This window comes from Oncorhynchus tshawytscha, linkage group LG09 (genome assembly GCF_018296145.1).
Source record: "Oncorhynchus tshawytscha isolate Ot180627B linkage group LG09, Otsh_v2.0, whole genome shotgun sequence".
Taxonomy (NCBI): Eukaryota; Metazoa; Chordata; class Actinopteri; order Salmoniformes; family Salmonidae; genus Oncorhynchus; species Oncorhynchus tshawytscha.
In genome coordinates this window covers 28,021,433-28,040,700 of record NC_056437.1, presented here as the reverse complement: position 1 = coordinate 28,040,700, position 19,268 = coordinate 28,021,433, and the positions used below count along the sequence as shown (strand labels likewise).

The 19,268-nt window shown below is 41.3% G+C and overlaps 3 protein-coding genes across 7 annotated transcripts in view; 1 reads left to right on the top strand and 2 right to left on the bottom strand.

The window, feature by feature from the left end:
* LOC112257685 (bromodomain and WD repeat-containing protein 3) overlaps positions 1–9,413 on the bottom strand; it is a 21,285-nt gene extending 11,872 nt beyond the window's left edge. For all 3 annotated transcript variants that reach the window (XM_024431455.2, XM_024431456.2, XM_042326726.1), the window contains exons 1-15: positions 9,251–9,413; positions 9,037–9,095; positions 8,918–8,947; positions 8,671–8,730; positions 2,687–2,837; positions 2,419–2,517; positions 2,131–2,291; positions 1,795–2,016; positions 1,402–1,502; positions 1,201–1,271; positions 916–1,016; positions 751–791; positions 560–664; positions 309–459; positions 34–168 (exon numbers count right to left, since the gene is read on the bottom strand). In XM_024431455.2, coding sequence (XP_024287223.1) covers positions 34–168; positions 309–459; positions 560–664; positions 751–791; positions 916–1,016; positions 1,201–1,271; positions 1,402–1,502; positions 1,795–2,016; positions 2,131–2,291; positions 2,419–2,517; positions 2,687–2,837; positions 8,671–8,730; positions 8,918–8,947; positions 9,037–9,095; positions 9,251–9,284 — 1,521 coding nt within the window. In that variant the 5' untranslated portion in view covers positions 9,285–9,413. The remainder of the gene's footprint in view (positions 1–33; positions 169–308; positions 460–559; positions 665–750; positions 792–915; positions 1,017–1,200; positions 1,272–1,401; positions 1,503–1,794; positions 2,017–2,130; positions 2,292–2,418; positions 2,518–2,686; positions 2,838–8,670; positions 8,731–8,917; positions 8,948–9,036; positions 9,096–9,250) is intronic.
* LOC112257686 (SH3 domain-binding glutamic acid-rich-like protein) lies at positions 8,928–19,268 on the top strand. 3 transcript variants are annotated; one of them, XM_024431458.2, is made up of 4 exons: positions 8,928–9,084; positions 16,946–17,131; positions 17,389–17,516; positions 18,832–19,268. In XM_024431458.2, the coding sequence occupies exons 2-4, from the start codon at positions 16,970–16,972 to the stop codon at positions 19,001–19,003; spliced, it is 462 nt and encodes a 153-aa protein (XP_024287226.1). In that variant the 5' UTR covers positions 8,928–9,084; positions 16,946–16,969; the 3' UTR covers positions 19,004–19,268. The 3 variants fall into 3 exon arrangements, with proteins under 3 accessions (XP_024287226.1, XP_024287225.1, XP_024287227.1); XM_024431457.2 differs by lacking the exon at positions 8,928–9,084 and adding an exon at positions 15,340–15,552; XM_024431459.2 differs by lacking the exon at positions 8,928–9,084 and adding an exon at positions 15,387–15,552 and having other exon boundaries at positions 17,389–17,469.
* On the bottom strand, positions 11,583–14,785 carry hmgn7 (high mobility group nucleosomal binding domain 7). Its single transcript, XM_024431460.2, has 6 exons — positions 14,614–14,785; positions 13,734–13,760; positions 13,398–13,427; positions 12,795–12,842; positions 12,498–12,614; positions 11,583–12,301 (listed from the first exon to the last, which is right to left on the bottom strand). Exons 1-6 carry the CDS (start codon positions 14,626–14,628, stop codon positions 12,272–12,274), a joined length of 267 nt encoding a protein of 88 aa, XP_024287228.1. The 5' UTR covers positions 14,629–14,785; the 3' UTR covers positions 11,583–12,271.

Sequence of the window (19,268 nt, the reverse complement as noted above, 5' to 3'; positions counted from 1 at the left end):
CTTTGCTAACTGGAATGGCAGTCAGGCTCTCACCATGTTGAAGAAGTTGCGGATCTTCGCTCCCTTGGCGAGGTCCCACATGTAGATGTTGCCATCGTGACCAGCAGACAGCATGATGCGGCGGTCAAATGGGTGGGCCTCCAAGACAAACACCTCATCATCATGACCCTGAAGGAGGAACACAACACATTCAGTCCCAACAGGTCACACTCACTGAAGAGACCAGACTGTTTTATGCCTTTCTACAGAGCCAGAGGTCTCCAGCCGTTTGCAGAGGAGACCAACGGGAGATAGAGACATCTACTCACAGACAGCACATGCAGCAGCTGGCCCGTGGTAGAGCTCCACACTTTGAGCAGGTAATTAGAGACCGCTGTGACGACCGTGCGGTCACCGCGGTCCCAGGCCACCATCGTCGGCACCAGCTTGGTCTTGTCCTCGCCATTCACAACAGCAGTCCTGTGACACAGTCATACGTTAAGTACACTTACTAACGAGACAAACAAACCCATACACCCATTTGCAGCAGCACAGACAATTATAGACAGCATTGTCTTACCCTGGTAATCTGGTGGCTATATCCAGAGTAATGCTCTTCCACTCCTGCTGTTGGTAATGCCAGATCCTAGCCGTGCCGTCCCGGCTGCCACTCACAAACCTTAGGCTGGGGACAGACACAGCAGTTAGAGCCCACACAGCAACAAATCAAAATAGTTTTATCAAAGTAAAGAGACAAGTGTGCACACTAACCTGTTACTGTTGTTACAAAACTGGACCACCACAACTTTGTCCTAGAAGAAGAGAGGTAGGAGTTAACAAAAGGAGTAGTGAGAAACAAACTGAACAGTACAAGTTCTCTAGCGCTATTTATTCTTCTGTCTCCGCTCTCTTTTCTCTTCTTCCCTGCTGTCTTACCATGTGAGCATCCAACTCAGACAGCTTCATGGGTGTTTCAGAGCCGAGGTAATACACCCTGATCACATGATCAGTACCGCCCGTGGCCAGGAACATCCCACCTGATTCAAAGAGCAACAGGTAAATACATTAAACAAACTGATCTAGTTCTGTGGCTTCGTGAAAACTTTACATTGACTCATGTTGTTCAAATAGTAATTTGCAAATAACTCCATAAAATCAGTGAAAATGTGATGAGGAATTGTAATGTAATGTAAAGCATGTTGTTTATTAGGGGCCACCTACCACAGCTGAAGGAGGAGGTGGAAATCTGGACCCCAGGCCTTGACCGCTCAATGAACTTGACTGGCCGGTCACTGAGGAGGAAACAGAAAACACAGGTTAGGGTCACCTAGGCCACAAAAAGGATCTGTTGAAAATAAAGACACCATCACCTTGTCATTCCACCCTGGATGCCTCAGACAACCTCCGCTGTCCAACACTTACACAAACTTCATGCTGAGCGAGTGCCATTGCCATAAACACACCATGCCGTCTGCGCCAGTGGAGGCCAGGAAGCGCATCGGTCCTTTTACCGCCGGACAAAACTGAGGAGGACAGGGGGTGTCAAACACACTGATATTTCTCAAATCGAAAGGTTCACAAAATTGAAAAAAAAAAAAAAAAAACAGGCCTCATGCAAAATATTTTACATCACAGAAGGTAAATGAATCAAATCAAAGTTTATTTGTCACGTGCCCCAAATACAACAGGTGTAGACCTTAGTGAAATGCTTACTTACAGGCTCTAACCAATAGTGCAAAAAAAGGTGTTAGGTGAACCTAACACGAATGAATAATGAAGGGTATAACTAGCTAGGTTCCTATTACTTGTCCTGACCTGAATGGAGGTGATGGAGGCTGCATGGCCCTGCAGCACAGTGATGGGGGCGCAGGTGCGCAGGCACCACACTCGGATGACCTTGTCACAGCTGGCCGAGGCTATGAGCGTGTTCTCGTAGTTCACTGCCATGTCGGAGATCTCGGCCGCATGGCCACGCAGGGTGGACAGCAGCCGGCCATCATCTGTGGACCAAATCTTCACCAGACAGTCATCAGAACCCTGGAAGGAGAGAGGTCATGATGAGACACCGGCGGCATAGAGACTGACACACTTCAGAGGGAACGAACAACCACTGTCTTTGGTATATCTTCTCGTCTTTTGTCAGACTCTTACCGTAAATATCCGTCTGCCACTGCGGTCGAAGGCCACACAGTACACAGAGGACAGGTGGCCCAGGATGCGCCTGTGCATCTTCATATGCTGGTAGGTGTAGGATGGCAGGGCATGGCCGAAGCGGGCAGTGCCAGTAGCCTGGCGAGCACCCATGATGGACACTAGACAGCGAGAGGGTAGAGGTCAGTTGGGTAGAGGTAAAGGAATTTACAATGAAATATGTATTGCTCTGTAGTGTTTCCAATAATTTACAGGTTTCAGGAATATTCTTTTTACAGCACAGCTTACCGATGCTGGGGGGCTTCCCAAAGCCGACTGGTGGTTCTGGGGGGCGACCCCGGTGCAGCGCAGCAACAGCAGTTCCGCTCCATTCTGTGTGGGTACAACCTAACAGAACACATGGTTCTAAAGCATTACAGACTGTATGACCTGGGAGTCTGGGGCATGTATTCCGCATCTGTGTAATCAAGCACCTTGATTAGTGATGATGACATTATTTTGTTTGGTCTTTGATGGCAAGAGAAAGAAACAGTGAATTGGGGTGGGGGGGTCTCACTTTTAGCTGTGCGAAGCAAAGACTGCCTTCCCAAGCCCAGGAGGGTCTGGACTCCAGGGACGCTAGGTGGGGCCTCCTTGTCTATGAGAGGACCGATCTGTTGGCATACTCTCAGCAGGTAGTCTGCTGGGATGTGCTGGTTCAAGATCACCTGTGGACACATCAGAGAAAACAGTCATCATATAGACCTGTGTGAGTGGAATCAGTAGGAAAATGTCATCAAAGCAACATTAGGGAAAATGTAACCGTATCCCTAGACACTTTAATATATGAAATGCCTTACATTTACAAACTAGACGTCAAAATACATCTTTAGTTAGATTTTATGTTCTGCCCAAAACGGACACTGGGCAGAGGTGAAATTGGAGTGTAAGCTCTGAGGAGAAGATGGTGGAAAGTGAGAATGAGTGGGTTACAGTGGCGAAGAAAAAGGGAAACAAGAGAAGTAAAGCTGTGTTGGAAAATAGGAAACCACTAGATGTTTTTTTGTGAGGGTTTTGGATCAGTGCTACTTAGGAAATCCATTTAACGTCTCCAGGAAAATCTGGAATGTGTTGGAGGAAAGTGTGGAGTCGGTGAGGGTCTCAAGAAGTGTTCTTATTTAGATTTTTCATGTGTGTCTGCAGAGCACAAGAAGCGTGTTTTAAGACTCAAAATGATATCGGAGTGGAATGTTTCCTGTATGGATTTTCATAGCAGGGCACCTATCATGGGGGTTATTTCTGGGGTGGCACAAGAAATAAAAGCAGAGGATATAACTGAAGACATCGATGGAATGGTTGGTGCATGTCGACTGACCTGTATGGTGGATGGAGGAAAGAAATTCACTTCATCCATGCTACTGTTCTTTTATGAAGAGTCTCTCCCTTCTCATATAAAGTTAGGATTCATGAGATACTCTGTAAGAGCTTTTGTGCACAAGCCCCTTCAGTGTCCTAAATGTAAAAGAGTTGTTCAAGTGTGTGCAGAAGGGAAGAGTATCGTATGCCAGATGAAAGGAAATGCTGCAACTGTGGAGGTGAACATGCGCCTGAATTCCTAGAGTGCCCTGTTAGGGTGGAGGAGAATGAGGTGGCATGGGTAAGAAGTGTCCAGCGTGTCTCCTATCTGGAGACGGTAAGAAGATTGGAGTGGCAGGGAAGAAGAAATGGTAGTAGAGCCACCCCGACCAGTGAACGTTTCTCATCAACCGAGGGATAGTGAAATGCTACATGTTAAAAAGTTGGACTTTGTATTATTTATTGCAATGGTCATAAACTGTACAGCACAAGCAGAGAAGTCGTCTAAGAAAATTGGAATCATAGTGAATGCCGCTGAACGTTTTTTGGGTCTTCGTGATTTCACAGCCAAGGCCGCGCAAGAAATCCTGTTGGTGAATGTACCACCATCACAGACCCCTGAGCCTGTGTAGGGATGTATTCTGGAAGAGTGGACTGTGAATGAAGAAGTGGGATGGGTTTTCTAAGTTGCCGTGTGTTTTGGTATGATGCCCTTTTCCCACTTCCCCGCAGTGTTTTTTGTTGTTGTTTCTTATTCAATACCCCGTCCAGTTGGTGGCGGTAATGCACCATTAATATTGGATGCTAACTGCCGTTAAAACCCCACCAAAGAAACAAGAAAATGGTTCCAATCGTTTTTCCACCATTCATTTTTCTCATAGGCGATTTTAGAAACACTTAAAATAATGCCTGTGTTTCGCGTAGGCTTACCCTGGCATGACATTTTGATAACCACGTAAATCTCTCTAAGAGAAGGTGACATTTATCAATATATTTGCTTGTATTTACCCCCCCAAAATTAGCTGCTAATGTGGCTATCAAAGAACTACAAATGCCATGATGATCTGGACTAGACTGAAGAATCGAGGCAATGGTAAGAATCTCTAGATTAACTATCAAATGTTAGCTAACTGTAGTAATAATAAATTGGCAAAAATTATTTAAAATTGACAATTCTGTGCATTGTCTTGTGCAAGTTTTAAATTGACACGTGCAGGAATTTGTAGTCTTGCATGATGTCTAATTTGATGCTAATTAGCATTTGATAAAATTAATATATTGATAAAAGTCACCTTGTCTGAGAGATTTACATGGTTATCAAAATGTCATGCAAGGGTAAGCCTACACAAAACATAGCCCTTATTTTAAAAGTGTTTATAAAATTCCCTTTGGGGAAAAACTTTTGACCACTATGTTTTTATAGGTAATACGACACCTCCACTGTGTGGCTCTATACCAGGCAGTCAGAAGGCCCTAAAAATTGTCAAAGACGTCAGCCACCCTAGTCATAGACTGTTCCATCTGCGACCGCACAGCAAGTGTACAGATGCACCAAGTCCGATACCAACAAGACCCTGAACAGCTCATACTCCCAAGTTCAATAATTAGTCCGGGTAGCTATTGGTTATCTGCAATTACCCTTTTTTGCACTAACTATTTTGACTCATCACATACGCTGCTGCAACTATTTATCTATCCTGTTGCCTAGTCACTTTATTCCTACCTATACGTACATACACATCCGTTCAAAAGTTTGGGGTCACTTAGAAATATCCTTGTTTTTTAAAGAAAAGCACAATTTGGCCATTAAAATTGATCAGAAACACAGTGTAGACATTATTAATGTTGTAAATGACTATTGTAGCTGGAAACGGCAGATTTTTTATGGAATATCTACATAGGCGTACAGAGGCCCATTATCAGCAACCATCACTCCTCTGTTCCAATGGCACGTTGTGTTAGCTAATCCAAGTTTAGAATTTGCACAACTGAGCAAGAGGACAAGTACATTAGTGTCTAGTTTGAACAGATGCCTCACAAGTCGTCAACTGGCAGCTTCATTAAATAGTACCCTGCAAAACACCCATCTCAATGTCAACAGTGAAGAGGCGACTCCAGGATGCTGGCCTTCTAGGCAGTTGCAAAGAAAAAAACATCTCAGACTGGCCAATAAAAAGAAAAGATTAAGATGGGCAAAAGAACACAGACACTGGATAGAGTAACTCTGCCTAGAAGGCCAGCATCCCGGAGTCACCTCTTCACTGTTGAGACTTGTGTTTTGCGGGTACTATTTACTGAAGCTGCCAGTTGAGGACTTGTGAGGTGTCCGTTTCTCAAACTAGACACTAATGTACTTGTCCTCTTGCTCAGTTGTGCACCGGGGCCTCGCACTCCTCTTTCCATTCTGGTTAGGGCCAGTTTGCACTGTTCTGTGAAGGGAGTAGTACACAGCGTTGTTCGAGATCTTCAGTTTCTTGGCAATTTCTTGCATGGAATAGCCTTCATTTCTCAGAACAAGAATAGACTGACGATTTTCAGAAGAAAGTTATTTGTTTCTGGCCATTTTGAGCTAACACAACATACCATTGGAACACAGGAGTGATGGTTGCTGATAATGGGCCTCAGTACACCTATGTAGATATTCCATAAAAATACATTTAAAAAAATCTGTTTCCAGCTACAATAGTCATTTACAACATTAACAATGTCTACAATGTATTTCTGATCAATTTTATGTTATTTTAATTATTTAAAAAAAAGGACATTTCTAAGTGACCCCAAACTTCTGAACAGTAGTGTATCTACCTCAATTACCTCGTACCCCTGCACATTGACTCAGTACTGGTACCCCATAAACATAGCAAAGTTATCGTTACCCATTGTGTATTTATTCCTTGTGTTATTATTTCTCTGTGTTGTTGGGAAGGGCCCATAAGTAAGCAGTTAGTCAACACTTGTTGTTTACGAAGCATATGACAATATGATTTTCACGGATTTCCACACAATTTTCAAATGTTGCTACCAATCTTGTTATAATGACAAAATGAAATATTTTCACAAAAAAATATTGTTTTCAGTGTGATTTTACACTGTTTAACACTATTAATCATAGGAATTAGTGGTTTGCTCAGTCCCCTCCTGTACTCCCTGTTCACTCATGACTGCACAGCCAGGCATGACTCCAACACCATCATTAAGTTTCCTGATGACAACAGTGATAGGCCTGATCACCGACAACGATGAGACAGCCTATAGAGAGGAGGTCAGAGACCTGACCGTGTGGTGCAAGGACAACAACCTCTCCCTCTATGTGATCAAGACAAAGGAGATGATTGTGGAATACAGTAAAAGGAGGACCGAGCACGCCCCCATTCTAGTCGACGGGGCTGTAGTGGAGCAGGTTGAGAGCTTCAAGTTCCTTGGCTTCCACATCACCAACAAACTAACACACTAAGCACACCAAAACAGTCGTGAAGAAGGCACAATAAAACCTATTCCCCCTCAGGAGACTGAAAAGATTTGGCATGGGTCTTCAGATCCTCAAAAGGTTCTACAGCTGCACCATTAAGAGCATCCTGACGGGTTGCATCACTGCTTGGTATGGAAATTGGTCAGCCTCCGACTGCAAGGCACTACAGAGGGTAGTGCGTATGGCCCAGTACATCACCAGGGCCAAGCTTCCTGCCATCCAGGACCCCTGTAACAGGCATCAAAGACTCCAGCCATCCTAGTCATAGACTGTTCTCTCTGCTACCACACAGCAAGCGGTGCCAGAGCGCCAAGAGGCTTCTAAACAGCTTCTACCCCCAAGCCATAAGACTCCTGAACATATAATCAAATGGCTACCCAGACTATTTGCATTGCCCCCCCACTCTCTATTATTATCTATGCAGTCACTTAAATAACTCTACCTACATGTACATATTACCTCAACATCGGTACCCCCTGTATATAGCCCCACTATTGTTATTTTACTAGTGCTCTTTAATTATGTGTTATTATTATCATCTCTTCCTTTTTGTTTAGTAAAACTGCATTGTTGGTTAAGAGCTTGTAAGTAAGCATTTCACTGTAAGGTCTAACCCGGTTGTATTCGGCGCATGTGATAAATACAATTTGATTTGGGAAACACACACACTGCAGTTAGCCATCTGAACCACCTTCCTTCTCCCAGCTGTCTCAAATAGTAAAGACTCTGCATACTAGGTTCGGTTTGCGCCTAGCAGAACTCGGCTGTGCTAAGTGAAGGTTTGTGCCGTGTATACTCCCTTAAAATATTAAAAGACATTCGCTTGAAAATTTTGAAAAAAAAACTGCAATAGTGCCGTTTGTCCATCATGAGACGCCTTAGCCAGTATAGGCTTAATTAATCAAAAATAACTCAAGAAATCGGTATTTCATCTTGACGTTTTTTGCAGAGCTCTTAGTTGCGCAATTTTACATCTAGCTAAGATGTTTGGTGCTGTACTTCTCAAGTGAAAAAACGTACATGAAAACGAGTTCTCTCACTCAATGACAAACACTTCATTGAATAATCCCCAATGTTGACCAATCTCTGACAAAGGGGCCTAGATTTCTCTGACCGAACTTCTGCTGCGTTCAAAACAATTGGGAGCTCGGGAAAAAACGAGCTCCGACTGGGAAAATCGTTTTGTACGGTCAACAAACTCGGAATTCCAAGTCAGGAAATATGGCATCTTTCTAGAGCCCCGACCTAAAAATCCCTGACGTCATAATGTTACCTACTTTGTCCTCGAAGCACCATTCGTTTTCCCTCGATAAAAAAATATGTCCTGTGCACGAACAGCCGAAAAAACCCTTGCCGATACTAAAACGTCACAAAATGTCGTCATAATATATGCAAGAACTGTTTCGGGTGGGAAGCATGCGGACGCCTTAACTGCTATTTCATTGGCTGTCTGGTAAGATGGACGTTTCCTAAGCCTTTGTACAGCCTCATTCTGTTTACCCCTCCTCTTTGCCCACACACAACACCGCTATAATTCCTGACCAAATATTAATTTGAAGTAATCAAATGCCGGCTTTTACTCAAACGCACAGATGGTTTAAAAATAACTATCATCCATCAACTGAACAAAAACATTTGAAAGCCGACAAAATATTGATATACAAATGTATTCTCGCAATCAAAAGTTACACGATTGATTGGATAGCCGGTTATGAACTTATTATAATAACACTCACCCAGTCTTGAAAGTTTCGTTTGTATTGTTTGCCGTCCCAACTCCATCGTTTCGGGATCAACTAAACGGAAGACACGCGGTTAGATAAATGCATCAAAACTCAATAAATACAATAATATAGTTGCCGTATTGTTCATGCCCCTATCAATAACAAAGCACACCATACCAATAAAAGTAGAAAGCGCCCCAATATCGCGGAAACGAGACCTGAGAACAAGCTAATATAGACGAGAGCGAGCGCAGCTTACCTCATACTCTTCCAGTTCCTCAACCAGGATCTATGGAGAGAGTTGCTAGTCTTTAGCACCCATTGAGATATTTAGATAGATAGCAATTTAAAGTTATTGATATAACTTGTCATTCCTACCTGTGCCGATTTTTTACACGGTCCCGACTGGAGAAATCTGGCAATGAGGTAATACAATTCTGAAAATAGAGAGGCGCATTATTAAGCCATTCAATAGCTTGCTAAGCTAGCCAGCTATGCTAACTACTAGATAGCTAGGCTAACTGACTCAAGACCTAAACTGTGTTTGCGTTAATATTTTAAAGAGAGAAATAGCTAGACACGTAACACTCACCAGCTTCGATTTGTGAACACTGTTCTTCTGCCATCACTTGATAAGAACATCGACATTTGATTCACTAATGTTTAGGTGTATTTGGAAAATAGCCACTTGAATTGCTTCCCAGCGCTTGGCCTTTTCCTTTCTCAAGCTATCTCACAGCTTTGTTAGCGCCCTCCCGCGACCAATGACAGAACATTTGCAATTCCAGCACGAGCCACCTGGTGGCCATACCACCTGGTTTTGGTGAGGAGTTCATACCATATAGTACTAGGCCCGGTTTCCCAAAAGCATCTGAAGGCTTAGTTCATCGTTATGGTTCTAAAGACTTATATATCCTTAAAATGCATTTGGGAAATCGAGGCCAGGACAGAGACCTTTTATTGAGGACATATTTGTAGATAAAGTTTTTATCGACCTCAATTAATTTGAGAGTAGAGCATATTCTGGGGTATTGAGATTGTCATTTCAAATAAATAAACAAGTAAGGCCTATTATATTCTGCTGATAAGATTTCATGGATGTTGATCTAATGTCTTGCCTTCACTTTTAGACTATGTACTTCCAAATATTAAATTAAGTTGCAACTACAACTATAGGGTTATTTTCAGACAAGCACAAAACTTACCATATGGCAAAAATAACGCCATATTATTATATGTAACAATATAGACTTTACATCCGTCCCCTCGCCCTGACTTGGGCGCGAACCAGGGACGCTCTGCACACATCAGTCACCCTCGAAGCATCGTTACCCATCGCTCCACAAAAGCTACGGCTAATGGGTACTGCCAAACACTACTTAGCCCTAGTTAGAGCAAGGTTACCAATTTGCATGTCAAACAATTATAATGTTAAGAGCTGAAAAATTGCATGCTTTTGCAAGACATGCAAAATCATGTCTTTGTGGTGATTTGTAGGCTCTATACAAGTAAGCTGGCATGATACATTATATATAAAAAAGAATGTGGACACCCCTTAAAATGTGTGGCTTTGGCTATTTCAGCCACACCCGTTGCTGAAAGGTGTATAGAATCGAGCACACAGCCATGCAATCTCCATAGACAAACATTGGCAGTAGAATGGCCTTACTGACGAGCTCAGTGACTTTCAACGTGGCACCGTCACAGGATGCCACCTTTCCAACAAGTCAGTTTGTCAAATTTCTGCCCTACCAGAGCTGCCCCGGTCAACTGTAAGTGCTGTTATTGTGAAGTGGAAACGTCTAGGAGCAACAACGGCTCAGCCGCGAGGTGGTAGGCCACACAAGCTCACAGAACGGAACCGCCGAGTGCTGAAGCGCGTAAAAAATGGTCTGTCCTAGGTTGCAACTCCGAGTTCCAAACTGCGTCTGGAAGCAACGTAAGCACATTAACTGTTTGTCTGGAGCCTCATGAAATGGATTTCCATGGCAGAGCAGTCGCAGACAAACCTAAGATCACCATGCACTTTGCCAAGGGTCGGCTGGAGTGGTGTAAAGCTTGCTGTCATTGGACTCTGGAAACGCGTTCTCTGGAGTGATGAATCACGCTTCACCATCTGGCAGTCCGACAGGCGAATCTGGGTTAGGCGGATGCCAGGAGAACGCTACTTTCCCCAATGCATAGTGCCAACCGTAAAGTTGGGTGGAGGAGGAATAATGGTCTGGGGCTGTTTTTCATGGTTCGGGCTAGGCCCCTTAGTTCCAGTGAAGAGAAATTTTAACGCTACAGCATACAATGACATTCTAGACGATTCTGTGTTTCAAACTTTGTGGCAAAAGTTTGAGGGCCCGTTCCTGTTTTAGCATGGCAATGCTCCTGTGCACAAAGCGAGGTCGATACAGAAATGTTTTTTCAAGATCAGTGTGGTAGAACTTGACTGGCCTGCACAGAGCCCTGACCTCAACCCCATCGAACACCTTTGGAATGCTGACTGCGAGCCAGGACTAATCGCCCAACATCAGTGGCCAACCTCAGTAATGTTCTTGTGGCTGAATGGAAACAAGTCTCCCCAGCAATGTTCTAACATCTAGTGGAAAGCCTTCCCAGAAGAGTGGAGGCTGTTAGAGCAGCAAAGCAGCAAAAGCAAAATTAATGCCCATGATTTTGGAATGAGATGTTTGACGAGCAGGTGTCCACATACTTTTGGTCATGTATTGTACCTAGGGTCCATTTACTCTCATTTTGAGTTTTGGTCAGCAAATAGTGACTAAGACATTTAGACAAATCCAGAAAGTATGTTGCAAAATGCTCTGACCAAAAGTTTTCCATCAGTCATTAATTTAAGATTATTGTTTGTTTATAAATGATATGGTAATGATACAGTAATAATGACACGTAAAGTAATGAGACAGAGTGCAACCTCATGAGGAAAATTCCAATTACTATTTTATTAAATTCCAATTAGACATCCAGAACTTCAGTGGGAACACAACAGATGGCGGCATATTTCAATAAAAAATCCCAACATTTGTTTCAAAAAGCATTAGCGACTTCCAACAAGTCTCTTCTGCCGTTAAAATAATTTGTCATCAAAATAATTCAGAGCAAGATTATTTCAAAAGCAGTTATGCCCACATCATTATTAAGCCTGGAATGTTTTCAATATTTTTTCAATATTTAAATTCCTCTTACAGACATTCACGTTGAAAATAAGTAAACCCCCACATAAAGAAAAAACACTGCACATATCAAGGGTAAAAATACAACCACCAACAAAAGTGAAATGTTGTGAGTTGGCAAACCTACAATGTGATACTATACCACCTGCAATTAGTCTGCCAGCCAGCATTATTTTTTGAGCTCCCAACAAGGTACCAACACTAATAAAAAAACGAAACCGTAATTATGTTTGCTTAAAAACACTTGATATGACCACTGCACAACAGAACAATCTTCCATATTTAGCTTTGTTTTGTGCTAAAAACCTGTACCAATAATTACAAAATTGTTGATAAAAATATTCCTCTGTTAATAAGGTAATGGAGGTTTTAGGGAAAACACATGAGACTTGGGGGGCCATACAAGGGAGGGGATTGGACGAACAGGATAGGTGCTACTCAGTCTTCTCTTCTGGAGTCTCTACCTGTAAGATGACAAAAGTAAGACCTTGAGAGCCATTCACTGTGAGACACTGAGAATCCTGAATGATTCACGTTTTTAGATGGATTTACCTCTAGAAATAGTAAGATACAACTAACTAAAAACAACATTCTCAAGATAATACTTCCAATTAAAAATGATAGTCTTATATTAACAATCAGTGATATGGCATGACATACTTCGTCTGTCTTGGTCTCGCCATTTTCAGACTGGGTCTCCTCTTTAGGCTCCTCGGCTGCTGCTGCCTTCACCTTCTTCTTGTCTTCCTTCTTCTTGTCATTTACTTCTTTTTCTTTCTGTGGGGACAATTTACATGCATATCTGTCAAATCTTCTCTGCCTGGAACCTCAGAATGATGTAATTGTCTAGACACTTAATATGGGTGTGAATGTGCTGAAAAAACAACATGACATGCTAAACACCTGACATGCATAATTATATTGAATGAGTAGATGTTGAAGACAGGTAAGTATTACTTTAGCTGGCTTTTTTGGTTTTGGTGCTGGTTTGGGAGGGGCTGGTTTCTGAAAATACAGAAGGAAGAGTATGTTGACAGAATAGATTCTCAAAGCAATGCATTGCATACCATGAAACAGAACAAAAAAATATATAAGTTATCAAATGGCTACCCAGACTATTTGCATTGCCCCCCCTTCTACGCTACTGCTACTCTGTTATTATCTATGCATAGTCACTTTAATAACTCTACCTACATGTACATATTACCTCAATTACCTTGACACTGGTGCCCTCGTACATTGACTCTGTGCTGGTATCCCCTGTATATAGCCCCACTATTGTTCTTTTACTGCTGCTCTTTAATTATTTGTTATTTTACCTCTTACTTTTTTGGGGTATTTTCTTAAAACTGCATTGTTGGTTAAGGGCTTGTATGTAAAGCCTCTCACTGTAAGGTCTACCTACACCTGTTGTATTCGGCGCATGTGACAAATATGATTTGATTTGATAGTTGAAAAGAAGAAAATATATTTTTAGTTAGGTTGAATAGTTGTAGTGCTGATGCCTATATACATATTCCATTTCCAAAAGGTAGCTTTAAAGAAACAAAATGTACTCACCGATGACAACCGTGCAGATCTCCTTGAAGGCTAATGTAAGAAAAGAGAATAATATTACTCAATCAAAGGTGTGTGAAAACATTTAAAAAGGAATTGAATGAGGATGTTTGCTTCATCTTCATAATGCAGACAATTGAATATTTCACTATTTCAAGAATGCATTATACTTTTCAACAAATTTTATATTTTCAGGTTTTTACGAGCAAATAATGTGATAAAATCAATCACCAGTAATCACTAGTGATGATTTCAATAATGGTGAAGATTGCAACCTGTAGCTTATTCTACAAGGGTGATATTCATGTGTGAGTCTTTGTGTGTGTGTGTATCACTTACCTCCTCCTTGACATCTCCATCGGCTCCCTGCAAAATGTATGAAAAAATACATTACTCAAAATGATTGGAAACAATAGCATGCGTATCTAAAACATAATATATATTGCTGAATATTTAAATATTGTCTAAAATGTGTAACTGCAAGTTCACAGAAACTTAGCCGCTTGCAAACATTGGCAATAGCCTACACTTTGCCTATACAGCCAGCCTCTACTCATTCTAGATTTGCGCTTCATGTTCTATGCGTTGAGTAGAAGAAGCAGTGGACCTGGTTATTTTTTTTCATTGGGACATTAGTCCTCATCTGTTTTCACCAAATGTATTTTAGGGGGAGGGGCAGAATCAACTGTGTTCCGCCCCCTGGCGATAAGAAGGCGCAATAGCACCCATTTAACGCGAACAAAGAAAACATTAAAATGATCATTTTTGCGACGGTCTTAGAATTCAATTATATTGAGGAAGAAAAGAAGAGTTTTTACTTTATTTTTCTGTACCATTTACATGCAGATTTACACGGTCTAACTATCAAAAGGCATCCGTTTTGTTTGGCTGTGTTCGCGATGTGGGTAGGAACTGCAAAGCATGGCTGCTTGTGGTTTCAATAGCATGGAGATCCAGCTTGACTTCAGACCAGACAGAAGATTGTGTGCGCCTCTCAAGAAATCCCTCGAAACATTCTAAATTCGGCGAAATAAGACGCTCTTTGCAAACCAAAAAAATCTAATAATTATATCAAATGATTTTTTTGCAAGAGTGAACATAAATACATACGTCAGATTTGTATTTAATCTCCCTTGTCTCGAAGGCTTCATAATATCAAGACTGATTTATACAGGGCAAAAAGTATATCCGCATACTGTAATCTAGGCTCTCTACATACCTTTCTCTTGGGCATGTTGGATTTGTAGGTTTTCTTCTTTAATAGAAACTAAAGATATAGCTATATTTTGTGATTCAGAGTTCACAGTTTGCAGAGACTGGCGTCTTCTTATTAATACTGTAGTAAAGATACAGCACATTAAACCCAGTGGTTGGATGGGGGTGGGGGTAGGTGCGGCTAAATGTTGACTGATGTTATGCTTGGCCAATCAAAGGATGGCACAAGGTGTCACAAAAGAAACAGATTTTCAATGTAGTTCATTTACGCGCGAAATTCCTAGTGAAAGTGAATGACGTGTTTATCATTTGTAACAGCTAGGCCTATTCACGGACTGGCACAAGAAAATATAAGAAATCACAGACGTTAATGTTGCAATTCTGCTTGCATTCATGCGCTTAGTGTTGTTCAGCCACCATGAGCTGAAATCATTAAAATGTTGGAAGACAAAATAGACTATTCTTAAAAAGAAAAACAATGCCGCCAAATAAATCACCCGGATTTTTGATAGGGCTATATTCTCTTATCAGACAGCTTTAGTCCTACATTGGGTAGCTAGTAGGTTGTAAACCTGTTACTGTATTTTCCTTATGTCAGAGCATATGTCTATTTGATTTATTTAGTGTATACTTATTAAAAGTCTTACTTTAAATATATGGGATGTGTGTTTATTAGGCTATGTAAATAGGCGTAAGAAATATGAACGTAGTCAAACGCTTTTGGAAATACGTTTCGAAAGCACTGGGATAGTGTTCCCAATTGTTTTTAGATATCTGATTTCCATCGGTTGTTACAGAGAGAGAGAGAGAGCGAGAGCGAGAGAGAGAACGAGATCATTTGGAGACGTTGGTGCAGTGTGCACCGTTCACTTGCTTTTGGGGAGTGAATCAAACAGCCATGGTGATAAAAGTCTTTATAGCATCATCATCTGGATCGACAGCGGTAAGAAACCTAGAGTATTGAGTACGCTTTGTAGCCTATTGACTGTTTATGTTCATTTTCTTGGCGAATTCAAATGACATGTATTTGCATGATTAGGTAGGTGTGGCGGGCTCATACGAGTGTGCTATTGCTCTGTTGTAGCTACGCAGATACTATCATATGAATTCGGCTCTATCGAGTATTGAATTAGCGTCGACATAAACTTGCTTTTGAAAGTTCTGCAAGTTGTGCATGGGATGTCCCAAGCGATAGAGTAGAAGCTGGACAGCTGCACAAATGCACTAGATTCTATAGGCTTCTCATGCATGACAATGCATATTGTAATTGCCCTACAACAAGGAGGACCTGCCATTTTGGAGATATTGATTTGTTATCACTATTATTGTATTAATTTGCATAGTGTTAATATAGTATTAGCACAATGCTATGATTGTATTGTATCTAAAATGCAGGTACAACACAGTATAATATAAGAGGATACATAGTCACGTATTCGTCTGTTGGAATAGCAGTCACTTACTCCTGCTCAAACCCATCTGTGTTTGAGTATTTTTATGAGTGAGCATGCAGACAAGAATGTTTAGGTGAAGCACTTGGTGAAACATCTCAGATTTTTTCAAGCAACTGTTTTAGTCCAAGTGGTGAGGGTGAGGGGTCAGGCTTAATTAGACTCCCAGCAGATGTTGACTCCCCCACACCACCTTCCCTCCATTTTCCTGGCCCACCACTCCTTCCCTACATACTGTAAAACAACACTCCTACTGTTGCCAGGGGGGTTCTGGGCCAGAATAGCTGGACAGGATCAGTCTTTGGGCATCTGAGCTTCATACCTCACCCAATTACAGTAAGTCTCCCTCTAAAGAATCAGTCAAAAAGCACAATGGCTACAGAACGACTGCCTCAGCCAACTTCTGAATTATCTGGTCTGAAAGACAGATATTATTGCTTACTGTGAATTTGCAAGTCACAACAATGACCATACAGAAATTGTTATGTATACCTAATTGTAAAGGCAGGCCTCTTTGTGTACAAGAGTTGACAGCATGTTTCATCTATATAATTTGATGTCATATTCCAAAGTATTCTTCCTCTAATTCTTAACTAAAGTCATGCAGCGCAGTTTAGACAGAACATAAGTGGTAGCATGGGAACACTGGGCTCTCATCCTGCTGCCATATTTGGTCTGTGCCTGACTTCTTAGCTGATCCTGGTTGTGGAGAGGCCTTATTGGGTCTGTCTTAGTCCTCAGGCTCTTATGTAGAATGCAGCCCGGCAGCAGAGGCTCTGCAAAGTGAATAGAGGCTTTTCTCCCCATACACCACCCAAACCGTATTATTATTGTATCATTATTACAACAACTCATAGTATATCTATATCCCCTCTCTGCCTGTAGATTAAGAAGCAGCAGCAAGACATCATGGGTTTCCTTACTGTCAACAAGATTGACTTTGAGGAGTGTGACATCGTCACTAATGAAGACAACAGGAAGTGGATGAGGGAGAACGTACCTGAAGACTTCAGACCAACGACGGGTGTCCCCCTGCCTCCACAGATATTTAATGAAGAACAATACTGTGGGGTGAGTGTTGTACTGTACTGACCCCATCACTGTGTAGTGAAGCTTACTGCCTGGAACTGATGATGAGAGGTCAAAGGACAGTAGGCTTGCAACTGCATAGTGATTGCTTGGTTAATATTTATTCTGTTCTAATTGAAAGTACACATTCTCAACATACTCCGTGAGAATATTACAGCCCGGTACCTTCTATAACAATTTGTGTGATAACCAAATGAAACGTACTTAGTGAGACCGCTTCCCTTGTATTGTCATTACAGAACTATGAGGCCTTCTTTGATGCCCGTGAGGAGCATGCAGTGTATGCCTTTTTGGGCCTAACAGCCCCTCTAGGCTCCAAGGTAAAGACAATGGTCTTATGGACATACTCAGTCTGTCAAAACCACAGGTGACCAGTCCGTTTACTTTTAATTGATTGCTTGTTGTTTTGAAGTGAACCTTACAGTGCTGATTGTAGCTTACAAAATAAAAGATGGTCCTAAATTGCCCTCTGGCCCTAGCTGTATACAGCCATTATAAAATGACTGGAATGCTATTTTTGGCCAATGGGTATGTGTGGCCTAATTAACTGTTCTATCTGGTTGAGGGAAGAGCATCACGTAAGAGTGATGACATCTGACGTAAGACAATGATATTCAACCACACAGTTAGACTACAACACAATCAGTGTATAAGTTACATTTGGCCCAAAAATAAGCTCAAAAGCATGTGACTAACACTCATGATATATTATGAAATGTAAATTCATGTTCTGGAGGAAGGTTTTTGTGGCATGTTATTATGCAATTCATCTCCATGTGTTGAACACGTGTTTAGTATCTGGTTCAACTGGCTTTAGCTGTATATTTAGATTTCTACCTGTTGTACTTCTCTCTGAGGTCTCAGAATGTATCTTAAATGGCCATTATGCAATGACTGAGTTTTAAAGTGGCAATCAGCAGTTGCAACATTAACAAATTGTGCTCCCCTCCGCTGATTCGGTAGAAAGCAGAGGGATGGAGCTAGAAAAATATAACCACCCTCAATTTCATAGACAGTGGTATGGATGCAATGACTGACAATCCATGATATAAAAATGATAGTTTTAACCATGTTTTGAGGCTATATAGTGTTTACTTTCTTTACAAACATTGGAGTAAAACAAGCTTATATTTTGGGATCCGATGGGGTACAACAATTGATCTAAGCTCATTTATACATTATAATCTTCAAAAATCAACAGGTACATATAATTAATTTATATGTCCAAAAATGGATGTAGCAAATGCAGATTGCCCCTTTAATGATTGTTTTGCTTTTTGTCCAGGAAAATATAAATACCTCACAAAAGAGGCATGCAATACAAATTGATTCGTAATAACAAAGTAGTTATTGATTCACAATAACATTGTTGATCCTACAGGGACAGAGTAGTTGTGAGTAGTTCATTGTAAGATCTCCATGTTACTTCCAATTCCCAGGCAGTGTTTCCTCTTACCATGTATTTCACAGCTCTGTTGCACAATATAGAGGCAATGAATGCTGACCTTCTTTTAAGCAGCAGGTTGAGACTATTCTGTTGACTACTGTACTATATCATTACAACACTTACACACAATTGTGTTTTTAAAATGACATGAACCTTTTGGTGGAAGCATAATTACAGTTGGTCTCAACCCTGGTTTTGTATCATTTTCTTAGCACTGTTTTCATACCACCCACAGGAAGCAGAGGCCTTGGCCAGACAGGAGCAACAGTAGCCATATGGTTTTGGTTAGCGGACCACAGTGCCCTCTCCTGGCGTTTTCCAGTCAGCTCTACAGCAGCCTGCCAGTGCTCGTCTGGAACACGTCTTCTCAGACCAATCATAGAGCTTTATTTTGTTGTAAAATGTAACCAGTCTGGTATCAAATTGACCAACGGAGCATGGCCAAATGTTGTGTTGTATGACAATGTATTTAATGTGATAACCTTGTAATGTTTCAATAGTTCAAGCCAATGCTGGGCAGTATCTAGTGTTCAATATGATTTTGAAATCAAGGCAGAATGAGTTCCCAAATACTAGGCATTTAGTAGATCATATAGACATACTTTACACATTTGAGAATATTTAATTCAATGAGATATTTTTCAACTTTGATAATAAAATAGTGTTACTTCA